Source organism: Cervus canadensis, chromosome 6, assembly GCF_019320065.1.
Source record: "Cervus canadensis isolate Bull #8, Minnesota chromosome 6, ASM1932006v1, whole genome shotgun sequence".
NCBI lineage: Eukaryota > Metazoa > Chordata > Mammalia > Artiodactyla > Cervidae > Cervus > Cervus canadensis.
The window spans coordinates 53831067-53855447 of NC_057391.1; the positions used below are offsets into that span (position 1 = coordinate 53831067).

At 37.5% G+C, this 24381-nt stretch overlaps 1 protein-coding gene across 8 annotated transcripts in view; it reads left to right on the forward strand.

The window, feature by feature from the left end:
- The window catches only part of MYO5A (myosin VA), a 197095-nt gene that overhangs the window by 96623 nt on the left and 76091 nt on the right, over positions 1-24381 (forward strand). For all 8 annotated transcript variants that reach the window (XM_043471955.1, XM_043471953.1, XM_043471956.1 and 5 more), the window contains exons 6-14: positions 696-839; positions 3555-3636; positions 4254-4361; positions 6159-6265; positions 12128-12393; positions 13017-13098; positions 18596-18736; positions 21269-21394; positions 23000-23083. In XM_043471955.1, coding sequence (XP_043327890.1) covers positions 696-839; positions 3555-3636; positions 4254-4361; positions 6159-6265; positions 12128-12393; positions 13017-13098; positions 18596-18736; positions 21269-21394; positions 23000-23083 — 1140 coding nt within the window. The remainder of the gene's footprint in view (positions 1-695; positions 840-3554; positions 3637-4253; positions 4362-6158; positions 6266-12127; positions 12394-13016; positions 13099-18595; positions 18737-21268; positions 21395-22999; positions 23084-24381) is intronic.

Consider the following 24381-nt stretch of genomic DNA (forward strand, 5'->3'; position numbering starts at 1 on the left):
GTCACCTAAATTAGAAGGCAGTGCATATGCCATTTTAGTGTTTAAGATGATATTAAAAATTTAGCAGAAAGTTACATTCTCTACATTCTGTAGCAGATATCTCACAAGTTAGATACCACTATCAAATTCAAAGCCAAATTTTACTGTCTCTGGTTTCTGAAAACTGCTTTGAATTGAGGGGGTAATTACTAATGCTCCACTAGTAAGCAATCCAGCTGAAACAAAGAGACCCTGAACACCAGGGCAATATTTACAGGAAAATATTAATTTGTCTTAGCCAGCTTATTTACATGAAACAGACTACATTTCAAGAAATAAAAAACCTAGTTATTTAACCAGGATGGCTTTTGCCTAGGCAGCCCCTGGGCCCATCTGTTCTTTTCCTTTGCTGACATGAATGAGTGTGTTCCATGCCTTCTTCCACGGTGAAGACCCAACCACTGGCCTCCTGTCTGCTGTTTCTGAAAATCACTTGTGTGAAAATAACAAGGCTGATACTGACTGTTGGTATATACCTGTGTGGTTGTGCCATGACAAAGCATGTGGTTTACAGGGGCAAAATTGGTTCTGTTTTTAAAAGAATCACTTTTAAAGGGTTGTGTTCACCTCTGTTCTGTCTCTCCCTGAACAAATCTGTTCATGTCAGGGCATGAATTGCACTTCTAAAACCGTATTTTTTTCCCCTTGTTTTTCAGTCAATTGGAAATGCTAAAACAACCAGGAATGATAATAGTAGCCGTTTTGGGAAGTACATTGAGATTGGTTTTGATAAGAGATATCGAATCATCGGTGCCAATATGAGAACTTACCTTTTAGAAAAATCCAGAGTGGTGTTCCAGGTAAGCCGGGCCAGTATACATACAGATTGCTGTATCATTCCAGAGCTCACTTTATTCCCAGATTCTCTTGAGCATGTTATGTCAGTATTACTGCAAACTACATCTGGACTGAAACATGTGAAACAATGCCTGTCAGAGAATACTGCTTAGACTAATAGTCTTGGGACTGGACAATGATTTAGGTTTAATGGTTTTGACTGTTTCCTCCAGACTCTTGTAGGAAAAATTAGTTAAGAAGAGGTGCTGTTAGTTTAGTCTTGTCTGTCACATCTCCCAGTTGATAGGGAAGACATTGGTCTATGCTTCAATGAGTTATGGTTTGAACTCAGTTCAAAAAAAAAATGTTCTTGACCTTTTTCCTTCCTTCCTTTTCTTTCAGAATATGGTATTGTTTAGATAGAAAGTTGGGAGTCAATAGATCCTCATAACTCAGTTGTGAACCAGTGTCAGAGAACACACTCAAGTCTAGGTATTGGTGTAAGACTTTCATTCATACATATGCTCTTAGTCCTTTTGAAGGGGGGAGTGGGGGTGGCTTCCAGGATCTCAGTTCCCCAGCCTGGGATTGAACCCAGGCCTTGGCAATGGAAATCTGGAATCCTCCCCACCCCCAGGGAACTCCTGCTCTTACTCCTTTTTTATTTATAAATGGGAAACACTATACATTACAACACTGGCAGACATGCATTTACATGTTTATGCTCAGGGAATGTGGACTTACCATTGGAAAACTCCTAGTACAGGACTCCTGGTGACCCACTGCAAACTGTGAGATGGGGTTCCTCTACCCGCTTCACTGGATGCCTGCCTCATGGAGATTCCAATAGCCCTGGCACTGCCATATAGCTGAGTCTATAGTTTCCATCGCACAAGTCTATTAAGGCTTAGAATGTGTCTAGGAAAAACATACTGAAAATCATGAGTTTGGGCAGCCTAGAACTATTCAGGCTTTGACTTTAGGGATGTACCTGATTTGTGGCTACCTAAATGTAATACCTGATTTGTATAGTAAAGCAATAGTTACCCTCCTCCATTGTTCTAACATCTAGATACACACAGAACAGTGTTACTGTGCACACATGTATGCTTGAATAGGTTAAAAAAATATTTAGTAGCCAGAAGAAACAATGGGGGAAATATGTGATCTAAGGGAAGACTGAGTCTGCATAGTACAGATTTGATTGATAGGTAGACGATGAAAGGGATAACTGGTATGGTGACCAAAGGCTAGTAGTAGTGGGGCCTAACCCTTCTTGTCTAGAAACTGTGAAGCAATTCTAGCTGTTCCCCAACCCACAAGGCTATATAATATTGAGGATGTTTGGTTATATCAAAGTGAGTCAGACAGAGAGTACATGTTTGATATTCTTTCATGTACAAAGATGGTCAAAGCATTTCTGTAGAGTCTCCAGCTTTTCTAGTTGTCTGTGTACTGAACCCCCTAAAATATTGCCTGAAAAGTGAAAAGTGCAAGTGGCTCAGTCATGTCCAATTCTTTGTGTCCCCATGGACTATACAGTTCATGGAATTCTCCAGGTCAGAATACTGGAATGGGTAGCCTTTCCCTTCTCCAGGGGATCTTCCCAACACAGGGGTTGAACCCAGGTCTCCCACATTACAGGCAGATTCTTTATGAGCTGAGCCACAAGGGAAGCCCAAGAATACCAGAGTGGGTAGCCTATCCCTTTTCCAGAGGATCTTCCTGACCCAGGAATCAAACTGGGGCCTCCTGCATTGCAGGTGGATTCTTAACCAACTGAGCTATGAGGGAAGCCCTCATATTGCCTATTCATGCTTATAGTCACTGGTATATTGTTTTTTTGTTTAAGGTCTTCTGTCCATGTAATAAGTTTTCTTTATCAGACACCAGCCCCCATTACGCATGAAACCTGACCTTGGCCTTACTTTGCTCTATTCTCCTGTCAACTGAGTTCAGCTGGTAGAGAATCTGCCTGCAGTGCTAGAGACCTGGGTTCAATCCCTGGGTTGGGAAGATCCCCTGGAGAAGAGAAAGGATACCCACTCCAGTATTCTGGCCTGGAGAATTCAATGTACTGTATAATCCATGGGTTCACAAAGAGCGGACACAACTGAGTGACTTTTACTTTCACTTTCTGTCAACTGAATACACTGCAGAATTCAGGAATATGATGATAGAATATAAGAATTAAGTTTTGTATGAATAGTATTATTACATTGTATTTTGAAAGTATATATGTGGAAGAAGGCAGTCAGAAAATACTAAGAAATGGTCTTAGAATTGTATACAATTTATTTTCTATTTGAAATATATTTTTATTGATTTTAAATATATAATTTAAATTGATATGGATGATGTAGTACATTTGTGGATTTCTTACAAACTACTACAGCAGATGGTCCAGTCTAAGATATGGGAAAGATGGGACTTTTTTCCCGAGTGTTACAAAGACCATGAATCTAAGAGGTACTGTGAGAAAATGTGAGTATTGGGCTGACAGAGATTTTAGCTTCCCCAAAAAGTCACTGATCTCTTATGACAGTGCCATATAGCAAGCTGTTTACTAGTTTAAAAAGCATTACTATCACATATATTATGTTGAATATGACCAACAGATACACTCACACAGATGCACATAGTTAATAAATCATGTTTCAATAATCATAGATATTAAACAAAACTTTTCTGAGTTTTAGATTAAAATTCTGTAATTGAAAACTCTTCTTATTTCAAAGGCAGAAGAGGAGAGAAACTATCATATCTTCTATCAACTTTGTGCCTCAGCAAACTTACCTGAATTTAAAGTGCTACGATTAGGTATGAATATGACATTAGATTTATTGTGCTGGTATTATCTTGTGTTTATCTCCAAGTTCACAACTTTACTTCTTAAAAAGATTATCTTGTACTGAAATATTTATGGATGAAATAAGAGGTCTACAGTTGGCCTCAAGATAACCCATGGGATGGATAAGGGGTAAGTGCCTGTATAAATGGAACAAGATTAGTCTTGAGTTGATACTTGTTTAAGATGAGTGTGATGAGTACACAAGGGCTCATTATACTAGTTTCTATACTTTCGTGTATGTTTGAAATTTGCCTTGTTTAAAAGGAAGGAAAATATAAAGGAGTTTATGTGGTGTAACCATACAAGGTCTCTGATGAAGAAAGGTAAAAAGTGTTTGAAGAAATTATCCTAGCATGTATATTGAAATAAAACCTTTAGGAAAGGACTGTTCACTTAAACTCTACAAATATTTTGCTCCATTATTTAATTTGAGTCTTGAATTAAAATGTAGCTAAAAACACAGTCAGACTCCAGACTACACAATTAATTGTGCTTTCGCTGCCTCTAAAGCAGAGTGGACATACGGGTAGAAGTCAAGGCCTTTTCATAGACTGCAAATCTTTTTAAAATTTTTCCTTAATTGCAGGAGATGCAAATAACTTTCATTACACGAATCAAGGTGGCAGTCCTGTGATTGAAGGAGTAGATGATGCCAAGGAGATGGCGCATACCAGGCAGGCCTGCACTTTGCTAGGTATGTAATCTTACCCTTGAATTCTTGGAAGCAATAGCTCTCTGACTCAAGCAACCTTTGATTTGGAATATTGGCTTAGCTTCATATTAAGTGGTGAAAATTTGGGGGAGATTTAATTTTTTTTTTCAGATTTAATGTTCTTCATAAAAAACATTTGGGCATCAAATGGGCATAGAGTTTCTCTTGGGGATGATGGGAACTATACTGAAAATGTTATGGTAATGATTGTACAACTTTATAAATTTACCCAAAACTTTTGAATTGCATACTTAAGATGGATGAGTTTTATGATATGCACATTATTCTTCAATAAAGCTATTTAAAACATACATTCAGGCTTCAGGGGAAAGATATGGGGCTGTTTACTTAAATTTTACAAAATCTAAAACGTGGAGCTGAATGAAATGGGTTTCTATACAGAACTCATGTTTTAGAGGATTTTTTGTGGGTTTTTTTTTTTTTTTTTTTCATTTTGCGTGTGTTTTTGTGGCCTGGAAATGTAGTTGAGCTGGCTTGGTGACAAAACAATGTATTACATGTAGTTTGTTTGTTTCTGAAATGGCTCAGGTCACTGTTTTGTTTCTAGATTAAAAAAAAATGGATCTACATATAAATAAATTGACCTTTAGAAATGTAGTATACAACTTTTAGTGCTGAATTATTTATTTAAATGTTTCAGCATATGAATAACTCTAAAGCCATATATTGGTATTTTGAGGAGTAACCTGAGATGAGTTAATTTAATTTAAAAGTATTGTTAATCAGAGTATGATCCAGCACCACTATGGAGCTTGTAAAAATTTAGAATCTCAGACTTACTAAACTAGAATCTGCATTTTAACCAGATCCATTGGTGATCCATATGCATATTATAGTTTGAGAAACACTGCTTTACTTCCAGTGCGAACTCTGTTTATAAACAGAAAATTGCGAATTTGAAAAAACCATAACACAGGAGATAGTAGAAACATTCCTTGTAAAATGAACTATGAATTACCTGTATATGATTGCATATTTGGGAATAATTTTACTATTTTTACTTGAACATAATATATATCTAATATTCTGGAAAAATCTTACCTTATTGAAAAGTGAAGCCTCATCTGGTAAAACACCAAGGGCTGACCTGCTTTCTCATCCTGCCTGATCTTTCAGGTCCTGCTCTAGTTCTTTGTTTAGGTACTCACTTGTCAGGCTGCGGCATGGCACCAGCCTGAACATTTTTAGTTGTGTGGTCTCTTTGACTTATTTTTGGTCTGTAGTTAAAAGAAGTGATTGAGTAATTTGACTTAAAACAAACTTACTGAGCCACAACTTGCATTTAGAGTAGAGCTAAATGGAAAAAGGTAATATTGTTAGTGAGATACTTAAATCGTGTGATGAATTTGTTTAGCACTTACCATGTGTCACACAGTGTGTTAACTTTACTAAGTGTATTTTCTCCTTTAATGTTTACAAACTCCCTTTGGGATAGTCTCTAATGTCCCTGTGTTTCAAATCAGAAACTAGAAGGGTGAAGGTGTCTGCCCATGTGAGATGGCAGGTCAGGAGCGGAGCCCGGCTTCCAGCTGAGGTCCGTCTCGCTGCACAGCCCATGCTCTAAACCATAGTGCTAAAGTGCATCTGTGTTAAGGTCGACAAAGGTGAAAGTGTTGTTGGCTATGGCACATTATAATGTGTACAACATCTGGCAGTATTCAAGTGTTAAAAATTAAACTTAAAAAGTTAAATTATCTGCTTTAATTGTTTAGTGCCTATTCTGAAATTAATCACTGTTCATTTACTCTATTATTTCAGGAATTAGTGAATCTTATCAGATGGGAATTTTCCGAATACTTGCTGGCATCCTTCACTTAGGCAATGTTGTGTTTATGTCTCGAGATTCAGACAGCTGCACAATCCCTGTGAGTTCAGAGCAAGCTTCCTGTGATGACAGTTGATTTGTGTTTTAGTTTTGTTGATTCTTTATGGAACCAATGTGTATGAAGTCTCTCTATTAACTAACATTAATAATTATCAGAGAGATAATTATTGGAGAGATATACTGTCTAGAGTAGAATTTTGAACTGTCAGTGAAGAAATGTGGATTCAGATCCGTGGTTCACAGTGATTGTTTGTGTGTGTGGAAGGGATGGGGGAGGAGAGAACTTGGGTATATGTGTGAGCTGTATAAACAGATGTGGGAAATATTAGATGTGAAAGTTGGATTGGTGAGTCTACAGTGAAGAGCTTGTTTGACCCCTGACACACATACCAGAATTGATAAGTTTATTTGTCCTGTGGAATATGGTTTAAAACTTACTGAAGAAATTATTAGCAGTGACTACCGGGAAAAGGAATTAGATGACTGGAGAGATATGGTGTCTTCACTATGATTTACATATTTTTCCCCATGTAGAGATGACTACACACTGAGAATTAAAATCCAATTCATTTGTTTAAACTGTAATAAAACCTAATGGTCTCAGAATGTTCTCACTGGGCATTGTGATTTGTAGTATTTTCTGATCACCACCATCAAAGATCACACACAGTGCACACACTCACACATACATGCGGATACTTATTAGGTGTTTTTTAACTTTATTAAAATGGAGACAGTTTTAATATAATTAATTCTTTTTCCATCTTGCTTTCTTGAGTATTATAATAGGAAACAACTCTGAGATTTATGTTTCACTCTTCAGACACCCAAGTTGATATTTGCAAGTCTACATGTAGATTAATTCATGTGACTTAAATTTGGGTAAATTAGACTTTAGTTCTGAAATACACGTTTCAGCATCTCTGCCTGGGTTCAATCCCAGCTTTACTATTTATGTACTCTATGTTTTGGGGTGAGTTACTTAGCTTCTCTGAACCTTAGTTTCCTCATTTTTAAAATGAAAGAGACTTTTTTTTTTTTTTTAACCACTTTTGGACTGGTTGCTCTGATCGAGCTTCATGCTGGATAAATTATATTCTAAAAATATTTGTAATAAATACATAAGAACTTTAATAAGTGCATAAGAAATATTTTAATATATGTATAAACTGAGTGAAAATAGGAACTCGGAACAGAGCAGAACCCTGAAGCACGGACTCACCTGGGAGGCATTTGCTGAACCCAGTGAGCTATGGTTTTCATAGCCAAGTGGGGTGCAGAAGACAAAAAACAAAGCCTCAGACTCCTATAAACAGGGGAACAGGAAGGCAAACTTCTGCCTAAAGCTGAGACCCTAAATGGGGCACATGCTCACCACCTTCTCCAAGAGTACAAAGAAAAATCAAGTCTCTAAGCGGGGGTGGGCAGAAATAGTTCCCTAAAAATTTAGAGCAATGAGCTGCCCCTCACACTTATTTCCCAGTTTGTTTTCATAGTTCCTGGATGGTCCCCAACAGCAACATACACAAAACTTAGCTTAAATTGATCCTGGATTGGTAGTGCCCTGGATGCCTGACAGAAGCAAATGCAAATCCACCTTCAGTCCAGGCCTCAACAGAGTCCCATGAGAAGAGTTACAAGAAATACTGACTCATAGTCAAAAATCTCAAATCTCATGATAAAACAAAATAGAAAGAGCTAGGCAAAACAACAGATAGCAGTCAAACCTAGTAAGAATGCTGAAAGAAATTAATAGCAGATTTGACACAACTGAGTAGAGAAGCGATAAGCTGAAAGACAGACGTGAAGAAATGATCCAAAATGCAAGATGGGACCCACAGATGGAGCCCTTAACAATAATTAAAAGAGATGAAGAATGGAGTAATAGAATCTGATTTTAGTCTAATGAGAATTTCTAAGGGAAAGAAAGAAGAGAATGAGGCAGACAAAATGTTTGAAGAGGTAATTGCTAACAAATTTCAGAACCTGTGAAAATGACACTACACCACAGATTTGGAAAGGACAAAAAAATCCCGGATAGAATAAATAAAAAGAAACCCACCTCTAGGCTCACCATAATGCTACCATAGGCAGAGAGAAAAATCTTGAAACACAAAGAAAGATAAGACATACTAGTGTTGAAGAAGTAGCAATTAAACTGATTGCTCACTTCCCAACTGCAGTAATAGGAGTCAGAAAACAGTGGACCATCTTAGTGTTCTAGAGTATATAATTACTAACTTAGAATCATATATCTAGTAAAGATATCTTTTTAGAATGAGGAAAAGATAGATATGTTTTCAGACAAATAGAAACTTGTGAGAATTTGTCACCAATAGGCCCTCACTAAAGGAAATATTAAAAGACATGGTTAAGGCAGAAGGAAAGTGATCTGGATACAAGATCTAAAATTCCAGAGGGAATGTGAATCAATAAAAAATGGCAAAATTTGATTAATTAAAAGAATAATAATTATGAATTGAACTTCCCAGGTGGCACTAGTGGTAAAGAACCCACCTGCCAGTGCAGGGGATGAGATGTAAGAGATGCAGGTTCAATTCCTGGGTTGGGAAGATCCCCTGGAGGAGGGCATGGCAACCCACTCCAGTATTCTTGCCTGGAGAATCCCATGGACAGAGGAGCCTAGCAGGCTACAGTCCATAGGGTTGCGCAGAGTCAGACACAAATAGTGTACTGGGCCACAAAATACTTTTTACAGAAAACTCATTACAGAGGGAAAGGTAGTAGAGAAACCTCACAGACATTCCTGTAACCAAGCAACCAGTCAGCATCACTTGAGTTCTGATGCAGCATCCTGAGGAGGGTACCACATTGCTTCTCTAGTATTCCCACCAAAAAGGCATGCCAAATCTGATCATGAGGCAACATCACACAGACCGAAACTAAGGGCCACACTATCCTCTAAAGTATCAAGTTCTCAAAAGACAAAATAAAAGAGTGAAGAGCTCCTCAAATTAATAGAGATTAATGAAATAAGATAACTAAATTCAATGTATGAACCTAGATTGGATCCTGGACCATAGAAATGTGCCTCCCTAGTAACCCTATCCTCAGAGGACATTATTAGGTCAATCAGTAAAATTTTCTAGGTAATAGGGTTGTATCACTGCTAATTTTCTGATTTTATTTGTTGTACTATAGTTATATAAGATAATTTTAGGAAAATACACAGTAGAGTATTCAGTACCAAAAGGGCATCATGTTTGCAACATGCTCTCAAAAGAGTCTGAAAAATAATATGTATGTATATGTATGTGAAAGAGTGAGAGAGAAAGAGCAAACTTGGTAAAATGTTAATATTTAGGGAATCTGGGTGAAGGGAATACTTTGTACTTTTCTTGTAACTTTTCTGTTAGTCTGAAATTAGTTTAAAATAAAAAGTTAAAAAAACTAAAGTGAATCACCAGCCCTTTCTTCCTCCCAAAAAGATAGAACTAAAGTACTGGATAGCAAAGCTTATAGATTGGGATTGAGTGTTTGGAGTTCATGTTATTTAATTACATTAAGTTAACTAATATATCAATTCTTCTATCATAAAAACAGAAACAGAAAGTGAAGCTTTCAAACTAATAAAGAGGAAAATAAACTAAAAAAAATAATCCAAATATAGCAAGAAAGGGAGAGAAATTTTTAGAAAAGGAGGGACAAGTAAAGGCACAAAAAAGGTATTAATAGAAATAATTACAAATGAACCAACGTTTCAGTTAATATAGATTGTCAGACCAGTTTTAGAATTCAGGTATATACTTTTGAAAGAAGCGTTCCTGAAAAATAAAGGTACAGATAGTTTGAAAGTAAAAAGTTTAGAAAAGACACCATAATAGCTAGAAAAATACCTGGTAGGGCTGTATTGATACTGTACAAAATAGACTTTGAGGCCAAAAGCAGTACTAGAGATAGAGTCACTATGTATTGATAGAGATTTTTATTCACCAGGAAGATGTAATAGTTCTCAACTTGCGTGTACTTAATGATGTAGTCTCAAAATATGTAAAGCAAAAGATTACCACAAGAATTAAAAAGACACATCTGTCATAGTGGGATATTACTGACTTCTCTCAATTACAGATAGGTAAAGAAGTCTAAAAATTAGTTAAGTTATAGAAAATTTGAACCAAACAGTTAACAACATTGACCTCATAGAACAAAAATGGTAGTACCATTCAAATAAAATGTTTAGAGTGCTGATCTACTTCTAAATGATGTCACACAATTCATATATAAATGAATGAAATAAGCTGCTTATTGAAGGGAGTTGATCCATGTTGATGGTAATGGTGCTGATTTGTGTCTGAAGTGATTACTTGGGAAGAGGGAACATGAAAGAAAGAAGGGACTGTTTCAGTGGGAAGGGTCAGGGGAGGAGGGTGTCAATAGACACAGGGTTTAATAACAATTCTGACATAAACTGGAGGTGTAATTTTTGCCAAGCTAGTCTTTTGGATGTTATATCCTAATTTGTCAATTAGAGATAGCAGTGTTCACCCTGCCTGTTCCTCAAGAATGTTATCAGATGCAATTGAAACATGTGAGTGAAGATGTTAAAAAATATAATGTACTAACATGAATTAAATTAAATAAGTATTTTTAATTTATGAATACTTTGCATGCCTACTCATGGAAGACATTGTAGGTGATACAGGGATCCCTGTAGGTAAGGGATTCCCAACCTCCAGGATCTAATGTCTGATGATCTGAGGTGGAGCTGATATGATAGTAACAAAAATAAAGTGCACAGTAAATGTAATGCTCCTGAAGCATCCCCAAACCATTCCCCCACTCCACAATCCATGGAAAAATTGTCTTCTACAGAGTCAGTCCTTGGTGCCAAAAAGGTTGGGGATCCCTGCCATAGATGATGCAGGGGATCCTTAGATTAGAAATACTAGTCTGAGAAGCCACACAAATAACTATTAAGTTGTCTGTTTATAACCTTTTAGTACCTCCACCTCACACCTCCCTGCCATTGACCCTCATTGCTTTTAGAGGAAGGACTAGCCATGAAACAGCCTCTGGCTTCATCCCCTACATTTTCTCCCTCACGTAGCTTCAATCCCTCACATCTCTGGTTTCCCTCCCACCACAGGACTTCTTTACCAGACGTCGCCTCTACTTGGAAGACCTTTTCACCAAGTTAACCTCTTCTTATTCTTCAGATCTCAACTCCATTTCTCAAGGCCACTGTCTCCTGTCTCCCTGAATAGGGCACATTCCTTACACATGGCATCTTAGTATAGTGTCCTCTTTTGTAGTAATTTTAATTTTAGGGCGCAATCATTTAGTTAATGTCCATTTCCCCTAGTGACTATAAGTTCTAGGAGGACAGGGTGAAAGTGAAAGTGTTAGTTGTTCAGTCATATCTGACTCTGCTACCCCATGGACTGTAGCCCACCAGGCTCCTCAGTCCATGGAATTCTCCAGGCAAGAATACTGGAGTGGGTAGCCAGTCCCTTCTCCAGGGGATCTTCTTGACCCAGGAATCAAACCCGGGTCCCCTGCATTGTAGATGAATCCTTTTACTGTCTGAGCCACCAAGGAAGCCAGTACATGTCTATTTTTTTCTGCTGGCATATATTTGTAGACAAGCTGACTCATTTTTCTGACTGACTGAATGTGCCTGAAGACGGGTGCAAATAAGTACTATAAAGAGACAAAGGAAGAGGTCATTTTTTGAAGTGAGTCCTAGAAGAGATTACAAAATGCTGCCTAGTTTCTGGTTTGACGGATGATTGTGATTATCACTGATCAGCTTCAAATGCTCTTGGTGTTTGTTGTAGCAGAGAAATTGTCAGGTCTAATTGTTACCTCTTTGTTAATATTTTTTAGTAAATTCTTACTTGATTGATCTGGTCCTAGGAAATAACCCATTCTCTTTTGGCAGCCCAAGCATGAACCCCTCAGCATCTTCTGTGACCTCATGGGTGTGGACTTTGAGGAGATGTGTCACTGGCTCTGCCATCGGAAGCTGGCCACTGCCACAGAGACGTACATCAAGCCCATCTCCAAGCTGCAGGCCACAAATGCCCGCGATGCATTGGCCAAGCACATCTATGCCAAGCTCTTTAACTGGATTGTAGATCATGTCAATCAGGCACTCCATTCTGCTGTCAAACAGCATTCTTTTATCGGTGTGCTGGACATTTATGGGTGAGTGTATTTGGCTTAGTGGTCTGAGCATTTCTTTCTAGACATTATCTAGTAACTCCAAGTAGGTATTTGATTATGTCTCCTACTGGTGAGCTAAAGGGAAAATTAGAAGAGAATTTTTTAAAGTCTAGTTTCATTTGCTAGTTTGCCTTCTCTGGGTACCTTTCTTTAATGTTGAACCCCTTCCTATACATTTGTGCTTTTTGATGCCTAATTTTTCATCATCTGGTTCACTTTTCAAAAAAACTTATGACATTTCTATTCCCCTCCCCTCTGTATTTATGTAAACATTGTGAATCTGTGAATTGACAAGAGCAGTAGCTTTATCGTAATTCTGATTGTTCCCTACTTGGGGATGAATATGCCCTCAAAAACTCATACTATTGAATAGATTCACAAGCTGCAGCCTTGAAAAAAAAAATCTCTGCCACTTTGCTGATGTCTATCTGCTGGGTACATATTTTATGTTACTGACTTAGAAAGCCTTATCTTCACTGATGTGGAAAGAAAGTTTTGCCATGTTGGGGAATTTCCTATTTCTCTCTAATGTGCACATTTTGAATATTTTTTAAAAGCTGTTTTTTCCTTTTTCTCCTCTTCTCATATTATTTTTGATTTTACAGATTTGAAACATTTGAGATAAATAGTTTTGAACAGTTTTGCATAAATTATGCAAATGAAAAGCTACAGCAACAATTCAATATGGTAAGAATTTTCTTGCTTAAATAATATTCTGCCAAAAATTATTCTTTGAATTCCTAGTATGTGTTTAAAGACTGGCTCCTGAAGTGAAGTTATGAATTTCAATTATTATCTACAGTTTAAAGCAGTTAAACTGCTGAGGAACTTATGATTAATGAATGATGCAACCTTGGAAAGATGTTTATGGTCCAGATTGGATTCAAGGTCATCTGCTGTCTGAGAACAGTAAAAATTTGGTCCAAATAAATTGAGAGAAGGAAGCAGAAAGTGTGTTAGATAGTGACATAGGGATGTGAAACTTGGACCCCAGGGATATCATTCAGTTGGTTGTCCCTGAGGCTAACTATATGTGGAGTTAATACTATCTTAACTCTTACTTGCTGTATTAGCAAGATGTCAGGACAGTCTGATGATAAGACCATTGGATGGCATCATCGACTCAATGGACATGAGTTTGAGCAAACTCCGGGAGATAGTAAAGGACAGGGAACCCTGGCATGCTGTAGTCCATGGGGTCACAAAGAATCAGACACGACCGAGCAACTGAACAACAACAGGGCAAAAAAGTCAGGACATATTCTCTTTTCTACATATTTTTTATGTATTCTATTTTATATATTCTCTTTTCAACAGTCTGAGACATTCACCGAGACAATGGCAGTGGAAGGATTTTGAGTGGCTTTTGTGAAGTAGTAATAGAAATATGTTATCATGGTGTTGGGAGATTTGGAAGCACTTAAAAATGGTTGGGCTACAGGCTGTATGGTGGGGTTGATGGTGACCTCTGGGAGGTCACCTTCCAGGACTGCTACTGCCAGTGCCCCGTCCCCAAGGCGAGCCACTGCCGACCCATGCCTCCACAGGAGACCCTCCAACCCTAGCAGGCAAATCCAAGCTCAAGTGGATTCAGAGTCAGCTTAAAACATGTTCCTCAGAATGTCAAATTTCTCAGGATGTTAATAGACATTCCACAAGATAAAGTCATGTTAAAGAAAAAAAAAGAAATGCTGCAAACCCTCTACATCTCTATATAGGGATTTATAAAGCACATTAGCTGAGGCGGGTGGGGGAAGCACAGAGAAATCAAGCAGGAAATATATTTAAATTGACTAAGCAAAAAAAAAAAAAATTAAAAATATTGGAATCCAACTCTGCATTGATTTTCCAGGGGATCCTGGGCAAGTTAATTGATCTTGCTGGGCCTTAGTCACCTCATCTGTATAATGGGGATGGTAACAGTACCTATTGCATGTAGTTATATGGATTAAAGAGTTGGGATATGTAAAGTGCTCACCACGTGCTAAGTACAACTTTTAAGTGCAAGATTAGGGGTGGTTATTATTGATAAAATAGAATGTTTAAAATGAATCACCTATAGGAATTAGAATATGAAAAAGAATAGAACTGAAGGATGAGTAAGAGCCCTATTATCCTCATCATACAAAGAGGGAGGTTGAGTGGTATACCCTACAATTGATGAATGAAAATGGAAATTTTAAAGATATTATTTTAAGTTACAAAAATGATAAAAACTAAAAGATCTAAAAATTATAATATCAGAAAGATAGAGGAAGAACAATAGAGGGTGATATATATGAATTTGGCCTCATCTGTCGCATCAGAAAATCAATAGATAGTGTTAAATGAATAAATAAAATAATAGCTGATGAGCATATACATCTTCCCTGGTGGCTCAGCTGGTAAAGAACCCACCTGCCAATGCAGGAGACACAGGTGATGTGGGTTTGATCCCTGGGTCAAGAAGATCCCTTGTGGGAGGGCATGGCAACCCACTCCAGTACTCTTGCAGGAAAAATCCCATGGACAGAGTTGCCCGGCAGTCTACAGTCCACGGAGTTGCAAAGAGTCGGACATGACTGAAGCAATTGAGCACACAACAACAACCATGTTGTTAGGGCTTCCCTGGTGGCTCAGCAGTAAACAATATGCCTGCAATATGGAGACACAAGTTCAATCCTTGGGTCAGGAAGATACCCTGGAGAAGGAAATGGCAACCCTCTCCAGTATTCTTGCTTGGGAAATTCCGTGGACAGAGGAGCCTGGCAGGCTATATTCCGTGGATTCACAAAAGATTCCTACACGGCTTAGTGATTAAACAATAACAACAACAACAACAAAGCATATTGCTTAGAGATAAATATCAGGAGAAATAGCTGAGGGAGTTAAAAATGGTTGTTTCCAAGGAATGAGACTGGGATTGGGTCAGGATAGAACAGGGGATTGTTGCTTGTCATCATAAAACCTTTAGATTATTTGATCTTTGTAAAATATTGCATAAAATATTATACTTTGATAAAAATTTGGACCCTCTTTTTAGCAAATTAAGCTACTTAGTACAGTGAAATAATGTAGAAATGATCTTAAAATTTTAAGCTGTTTCTATAAGAATGTGACTGGTATATTTTGTGTCTCTGCATAAGGAACATTAATAAAAACCTGTCAGACACTAAGTGGAATATTATTTTTTCTCAAGGTTTTCCTGAGTTTCTCAATACTTTAATCAACAGCAGAGCCTTCTGCTCTTTCCCAGTATCTTTTGGCACCAGGTGACTGGAAGAATTAAGGATCTAATGCCAGCCTTGTGCAGGGACTGGCTAATTTGTTTATTTCTCAAGGACCTCATGTCTCTGCATGTGTGTTTCTGACTTTCTTGTTTCCCTTTCCCTCTTTCTGTTTCTATCCATCTGTTTCTTCTGTCTCTCTCTCTTTCCTCATACACACACACACACACACACACACACACACTGCAGCGTAGCCTCTCTCTGCACAAGAGAGAGAGGATTCCCTCTCTTATTTCTCTTCCTTCTCTCTTCCCTCCCTCTTATTATCAGATGGCATATATTTTCCTTCAGATGGTATATATTTTGTCTAGGTTTGTGCTTCCTCACTTACCTCACACTTAAAGCAGTGGTTGAGGTGCTTCTGTCTTCTTAACTTGCTTAAGTCCCATTCATCTTGACTTCTTGCAGCATCAGCTTTCCCTGTTAATTGTCTGTTTCCCAGTTCTTATATCTGAGAAAAGAGAATGTGATTAACCCAGTTCATTTGTTCCTCAGAGCTCTCTGGCCCTTAACTAGCTGTGACCTGGAGCATGGGGTCTTACAGTAAAGAGCTTGGTGCTCAGGCTGCTCCCTCAGCAGGGGCTGTGGGGTGGGCAGTGGGCAGGAGAAACATGCTGACTGGCAGGTTAGTGCTTGGAGTCATTACCTTATCCAGTAAGCATCTCTTGCCATATTGAACCTCATGCCCTTAATTTTGCAATTAAGAATGGAAAATTTTTGAGGTCCCATGGATTTTGGCAAACTAAACATAGAGATTTGTATGAGAAACAGGCTCTAAAGTTTGGAGCAGTGTTTCTATTGTCAATGTGAAGACCACACTGCATATAGACTAATGGATTAAAGAAAGATAGGACTCATTTGTGGGGAATTATTGGTACCATCAGCCAGGGCATCTTGCTGACACATGGTGCCCCATTTGCCTTCTAATTAATCAAAAGAACAGAAGAAATTTGCTTTCTAATTAGCATTACATAAATATTCATATGTATGACAAATTTGAGGTTTTTTTTTTTTACTAAAGTTTCACACCTGGTTAGACTCTGAATGCTGCAAATGAGCCAAGAACAGCATTATAATAAGTGTAAAATAAAGTAGGAAAATTCCAGATGTGTGAGGAGAATAAAGTATCAGAAATCTTGGTAACTCTTTTAAGTTTCATGGGGTTTGGGTTCTAGGAAATATGTGTTGTCTGGTAATAACCACAGAGGGATAATCTTCCCAGAAAAGTTGCAGGACATGTGAGAGAACCAGTGTGACAAAGGAGACAAGAAAGGAAAGCAGAACCCTGCAGGAAGAAATGAGTATAGGTCATTAGCACCTATAGAAACTAGAAGTTTTGGTTTGGCTCCATTGGCTGGGCAGCTTGATGCAGTGCTTCTATTGCCCTTCCTTCCTAGACCAACCTAATTACCTTTCACTGCAGACCTCAGGTCACACAGCCCTTCCTCAAGGAAGACTTCCCTTGCTACCCTGTTCCAAATTAGTTAAGGACTCCTGAGCTCATAGCTGGCCATTATTTTTCTCTGGAACATTATTACAGTTTGTAATTCTGTTTCTTGTGATTGTTTGATTTCTGTCTGTTTCTCCCACTAGTCTTCAAAGTCTATTAGGGCTGAGTCTGTGTCTATTTTGCTAATGGTGTGTAGTGTCTGGGACGTGGTAGACAGTCAATACATATTTGTGCTTCAGAGAGTGAATGGAGATGAGAAGCAGTGGCTGAAGCATTTAGCAGAAATAATAATGTGTTTGTAGTGGTTGCAGCTGCTGGCAGAATTGGATGTAGAAGCCAGAAAAGTGAGCCATAGATTCCCTGACTGTGGAGGATAATCAAGGCAGATACAAAAGACCAACTGTTGTCTAATTCTGAGGCACATGAACTTCAACACCATAGTCCCTTAAAAGAATTACTTTGTCATGCTGTAAGCATCACCCAGAATGTTTCAGTAGTCTGGAGGGCATCCTCTCTGCAGGCTGTTCAAGGCCAGCTAAGGCATTTCTGTGCCCATATGGTTAGCAACACTGAGCAATAATTTAAAGGGCCAAAAAGTACATAGTGTGGTTTTGGATATATACATATCAAAAAATCAAAAGCTGCCACATTTATCAGCTATTTAGATATTCACATACCTAGATTTTCTTGTTTGCCAAAAATCCTATGTAGCTGAGGTTTTGCCATGTGTGGTTTCTATTTGCTTTCTTATATTGTTCTCTGCCTGTTTCATGTTTCTCCAAGATTGCTGCTAGAAGCCATTGACTGTCTCAAATTTTTTTTTTTTTTAATGTGATTTATTTCTTTTTTTTTCTTTTTTTCTTTATTAGTTGGAGGCTAATTACTTCACAACATTTCAGTGGGTTTTGTCATACATTGACATGAATCAGCCATGGAATTACATGTATTCCCCATCCCGATCCCCCCTCCCACCTCCCTCTCCACCCGATTCCTCTGGGTCTTCCCAGTGCACCAGGCCGGAGCACTTGTCTCATGCATCCCACCTGGGCTGGTGATCTGTTTCACCATAGATACTATACATGCTGTTCTTTTGAAACATCCCACCCTCACCTTCTCCCACAGAGTTCAAAAGTCTGTTCTGTATTTCTGTGTCTCTTTTTCTGTTTTGCATATAGGGTTATCATTACCATCTTTCTAAATTCCATATATATGTGTTAGTATGCTGTACTGTTCTTTATCTTTCTGGCTTACTTCACTCTGTATAATGGGCTCCAGTTTCGTCCATCTCATTAGAACTGATTCAAATGAATTCTTTTTAACGGCTGAGTAATATTCCATGGTGTATATGTACCACAGCTTCCTTATCCATTCGTCTGCTGATGGGCATCAAATTTTGTTTTATACATGTTTATTGACTCACATTTGTGACAGTGATGTAGTAATGCCAGTTTTTTCTTTTTCATTTCAGCATGTCTTCAAATTAGAACAAGAAGAATATATGAAAGAACAAATTCCATGGACACTCATAGATTTTTATGATAATCAGCCTTGCATTAATCTTATAGAATCTAAACTGGGCATTCTAGATTTGCTGGATGAGGAATGCAAGGTAAGTATGATTTTCTGATGTATTTAATATATCAAAATTTTGCATTGCGGTAAAATGGTAAATAGGTTTTAGTAGAGATTCACTAGTATATCATGAAGTGCCACAGTGGCAACAAGTGGGGGTTACCCTAACTTGCATTCTGAAGGGTCACTGACTCCAAAGGGTTCAAAATACAGTTGAAACTAGGAAAATCTCCCTTCCCTTTTCAGCTGATTCTAAGTTATGTGAAAAACTGGCATTAGATACAGCTACTGCCAATTTTAGTCACTTTTGTTATTGATATGCTTATATTTGGTACTTTTGTTCAATGGTATGATATAGTTCAGGAAATGTAAGAAATTGTACAAAATGTATTTTGAATAATAGTTCTAAATGTCTATAATTTTAAACTTGACTAGTTGTTCTTTATTACTTATATATATGGTGGGTAAGGAGTTTTAGTTTTAATATTTGAAGATGCAGCATGTGGAAAAAATATTGGATCCCTGGCTTCCCTGATGAGTGATCCTAGACAAACAACCTATCCTTTCCCTTAGTTGTTCTTTAGTTTATATACCATAAGTTACAAGTTCATGTAGGCTGATCCTCCTAAGCATCCAGATTTCCTACAACATTAAGAATGCAAAGACAAATACTGGATGTTTTCACTTATATGTAAAATCTAAAAAAATAAAATGGACAAATGAATGTAACAAAACAAAAAGAGCCTCCCGGATATTAGAGAACAAACTAGTGGTTACCATTGTAGAGATGGTTGGTAGGAAGGGCAAGATAGGTGAAGGCAGGATTAAGAGGAACAAACTACTAGGTATAAAATAAATAAGATACAAGGATGTAATGTACAGCACAAGGAATATAGTCAGAGTTTTATAGTAAACTTCACATGGAGTATAACCTATAAAAATATTGAATCACTATGTTTTACTGCAACTAATATAATACTGTACATCAATTATACCTTAATAAACAAAAAGAATACATGTAAAGGTGTTCAGTTTCACTTGAAATTAAATAAAACATAAATCAAAACAAAAATAGGACACTGCTTTTTACCTATCAAGTGAGTTTAAATTTGATAATACCAAATTAGCATTTATTACATATATACTCTTGATGAAGGACAAAAATTAGTACAGCATATTTTTGAGGAATATTTATCAAGATTTTAAATACACATACCTTTAGAACCAGAAGTAGAAATGCTGAGAGTTTACCCTATGAATATACTTACAAAAGTATCCAAAGTTTTTGTTTAAAAGGAGTCATTGTGGCAGTTTTCATAATAACAAAAAATCAGTAACAGCCTAGTAGTCATAAATACAAGAATGCTATTATTAAGAGGAAAAAAAAATACAAGGATGGCTAAGTTGAAGATCCCTCTTGGTAAATGTCACATTGCACATGAAAATATGTGGGTTATTTTTAAATATCTTTTGATACTGATTTCTAACATAATTCCACAGTGATAACAGACTCTGTATATTTTCAATACCTTTAGGCCTTGACATTTTTGCAGCTTGTTTTATATCCCTGGATATGTCCCAGTGTATCCTTGTTTACAGTCTATGGGAACTTGAATAGAATTTGTATCCTACTGTTGTATAAAAATTGTATAAATCTTAATTATGTTGAATTGGTTCACAGTGCTTTTCAGATCTAGTAGATCCTTCTACTTCTCTGTATATTCATTCTATTAATTTTTGATTTTGAAACTCCAACTAAAATCTTAATTTATCTACTTAAAAAAATACTTGTAATATATAGTGGAACTATATGTAACCTTGTTCTATATTTTTCAAATCTCCTCTAAATGTGTTATCATACTTTCATAATTTAAAGAAATAAAAATTTTTACAAATGTAAGAAGTTTATAGAATGATACTATTTGTATCCATGGCTTTAAAGACAGATAAAGCAGTTGGTGGAAATGGCGAAAGGAGACTATTCTCTGTTTTACAGCTTTCTGAATTATATAAATAATCTACTATGTGCAAATGTTATCTTTATTTAACAAATTGTTTAAAATATATGATAATCATGGTGTTTCATCTTTCATTTGTGAGGCTTTCATTGCTTTAAAAATCTATTGAGTATTTATTTGATGACCCTTGGTCCAGGCAGATTGAGTTACTCAAAGCTTGGGCTGAGTCACCTACGGGCAGGTCTCAGTCGTTGCTTTTCGTTCCCAGGTGGCGCTAGTGGTAAAGAATCTGCCTGCCAATGCAAGAGACCCAAAATCTTAAGTTTGATCCCTGGGTCAGACAGACCCCCTGGAGTAGGAAATGGCAATCCACTTTAGTATTCTTGCCTGAAAAATTACATGGACAGAGGAAAACACACACACACACACACACAGACACCCCAATCATTGATTTGGGACCTCTGAGAGAGAAATGTGAAAGGAATGAGTTCCTGAATTGGATGTTAAAGTTGTTAGGCAAAGCCAAAACACGGTCTCTTGGGTGATGCATCAGAAGAATCTCATAATAATATTCACCTTGTTTTCTTACTCTTTTTTTCCCCTGAATGTAGATGCCTAAAGGTACAGATGACACCTGGGCCCAAAAATTGTACAACACACATTTGAACAAATGTGCACTATTTGAGAAGCCCCGCCTATCAAACAAAGCTTTCATCATCCAGCATTTTGCTGACAAAGTAAGGAAGCTTTATTATCTCTTTTCTATTTGAATACTTAAGTTCAAAGAGGAAAAAAATCAATAGTCAATAGATAGCAGTTTTTTCTTTGCTGAGCTTTCATTCTTTAGCTCTTTTTTGGAAAAGTAAGCTTAATTGTTGAAGAAGGCAATGGCACCCCACTCCAGTACTCTTGCCTGGAAAATCCCATGGATGGAGGAGCCTGGTAGGCTGCAGTCCATGGGGTTGCAAAGAGTTGGACACGTCTGAGCTACTTCACTTTCACTTTTCACTTTCATGCATTGGAGGAGGAAATGGCAACCCATTCCAGTATTCTTGCCTGGAGAATCCCAGGGACGGGGTAGCCTGGTGGGCTGCTGTCTGTGGGGTCGCACAGAGTCGGACATGACTGAAGCAACTTAGCAGCAGCAGCAGAAGCAAGCTTAATTGTTGGTTTATTGGTTTAACCTAAATGGAATTATATTATGAAATAAGTGAGTGTTTACAGTCCTGTATATATAATTCTGAAATCCAAGAAACTCTGAAATACACAAGTATTTTCATAATCCGTTTAGTGGCTAAACCTGATCTTTGACCTGAAGTAACATGAGGTTATTTATAGTCTTTATTTACCCCAGTTAGGTGGATATTTATATATTTCAGTATATAAATATTAATATGTTTGATTACAGATTGCTGCTTCAGGTCTACTTAAAGATTCTGGGTTCTAAAGCATAGTGACCCCAGAGGTTTCAGAAAAGAAATTGTGGATGAGTGTGGCCCTCTGAGATTGATTCAGTGGGTCCCTGCTAATAAGGCATGCAGACCTGCTGCTTCTCAGGTTCTAGAGTCTACTCAGAAAATCTGGAGCTATGACACTAGTTTATATTTCAAGGAGGTTATGGGGGTAGGCTTCTGGTAAGTTTCCCATGGTCCCTGTCAGGAATTGACGGTTTTCAGAGTCTGTCCTTCGTGTAGCTGGAGATCTTTAGATGGCTTCAGGGCCATCTAAGGGCTTTGTAGTACAGACTGGGGACCCTTGAGTGGTAGATAGCTGAAGTCTTTTAGAAACGGGGAGCATCCAGTCTCATGTAGGCCTACTTACCAACTCATACAGTATTTACCCAGCCTCCACCTCTGTCCATGATCATCACTTCAGCTTTCTGCCAGATAGCTATTTCTGCCAAATAGCTATCAGAAGAGAGTCCTTCTGACCCTCTCTCTCACTTCAGTCTCTTCTTCCCCAAAGGAGACTTTCCCCTGCAGAAAGGTGAACCAGGTTTGGAGGAGATACAGTGGTTGGCCTTGGGGGAGCTCTCTTTGACTTGCTTGAGAGAAGAGAACAGCTTCTTATGAGTCTGCTTACGCATGAATTGGGATCATCTTTTAGATCACAGTTAATCAGCACTGCCACTACTCTCTAGGAAAAGCAGTATTTCAGAGTTTCACTCTAGAGTTAACATGCTTCTTACCAAGAATGATACTAGTTTCTTAGAATAAAACTAATAATACTTCACTGAGAGCCCATCATATAGCCTGGGCCTAATACTTATTTTTGTTGTTGATGATATATTGTATCTCTTCAAAGCTTTTATTAGCTAATGAGATTTTCCAATGTGTTTTCAGGTGGAATACCAGTGTGAAGGCTTTCTGGAAAAGAATAAAGACACTGTTTTTGAAGAACAAATTAAAGTTCTTAAATCAAGCAAGGTAACTTTGTATAGGCTTTCTCCAATCAGAATATATTCATTAAAATGTTCATGATTTACACATTAGCTTTTTCACAATAATAATAATTTTTCTAACAAAAATCAGCCTTATTGTTGATTTAATTTATCAAATAGATGTGTCATGTCGTATTTTAAATGCTTTACAAACGTTAATTCATCTAATCCTATGATGAGGTGATATTATCACTGCTCCCGTTTTACAGAGGTGGGAACTGAGGCACAGAAACTTTGTAGCTAGTCAGTTTCCAAGCCAAATTAAAATTCAGGCTGTTGAGCTGAGAGTCTGCATTTTTAACCATGATGCAGTAGTATTTTATGTGAAATTATTGCCTCACAGCAGTTCCAGGCTCTCTTGTGCCTTTGTGAGACACCATGAGAGAAAATTGATGGCTTTTGTTTTTTGCTATGTCATTTTGAAGGAATGCACCAGAAACATGGCCTTAAGCATTCCATCAGGTAAAAACTGACCTCTGGATCACTGACTGAGTGCAATTTCAGATGTGGTCCGAAGCACTTTGAAATTATTCTTCTGAGGCTTAGATACCAGAAACACTGCATTCTAGTAGGAAAAGAATATTCCAGATTGTAATGAACTGTGATGTATATCTGGGGTTGATTATGAGGTCGATCCCAACCTCCACCCTCTGACTCTCATCGGGAAAGCATTGGGAGGGAAGCACAGCTCAGGTTCATCCTACAGGGAGCAAACCAGGAAGTTAGTTACTTGGTTACTTACTTTAACAAAGTAGATATTCAAGTATTCAGTGAAAGATTAAAAATATTCATGTGAATTCTTATGGATTTCTGACCAGCATTTTCTGTTTTTCTGTTTTTTTCTAAGAAAGTCCTTTTTAACTTCAATGGAATGTTATATGAACATTTTGAATAAAATGTTTTTGGAATAAAAACTTTTACTTTCAATTATTTTGATAATAGATCATATAAGGACCAAATTCCAGTTTTAACTCTCAGAAAATAATAAGTCTATTGTCTTAAGTATCTGTAGGAAAAGTCAATTTTTCACTTATCCTTGTAAGCCCTGAATACTAATGCTTTATAACTCATAGGAATGATGTGTAAGAGAAAATTCTCTCACAGTGCCAATTACTGATGTTGTTTACTTTTTGTTGTTGTTCAAAAACAGTCAGGTCCAACTCTTTACGACCCCATGGCCTGCAGCACGCCAGGGCTTCCTGGCCTTCACTATGTCCTGGAGTTTGCTCAAACTTATATCTGTTGAGTTGATGATGACATCCAACTGTCTCATCCTCTGTTACC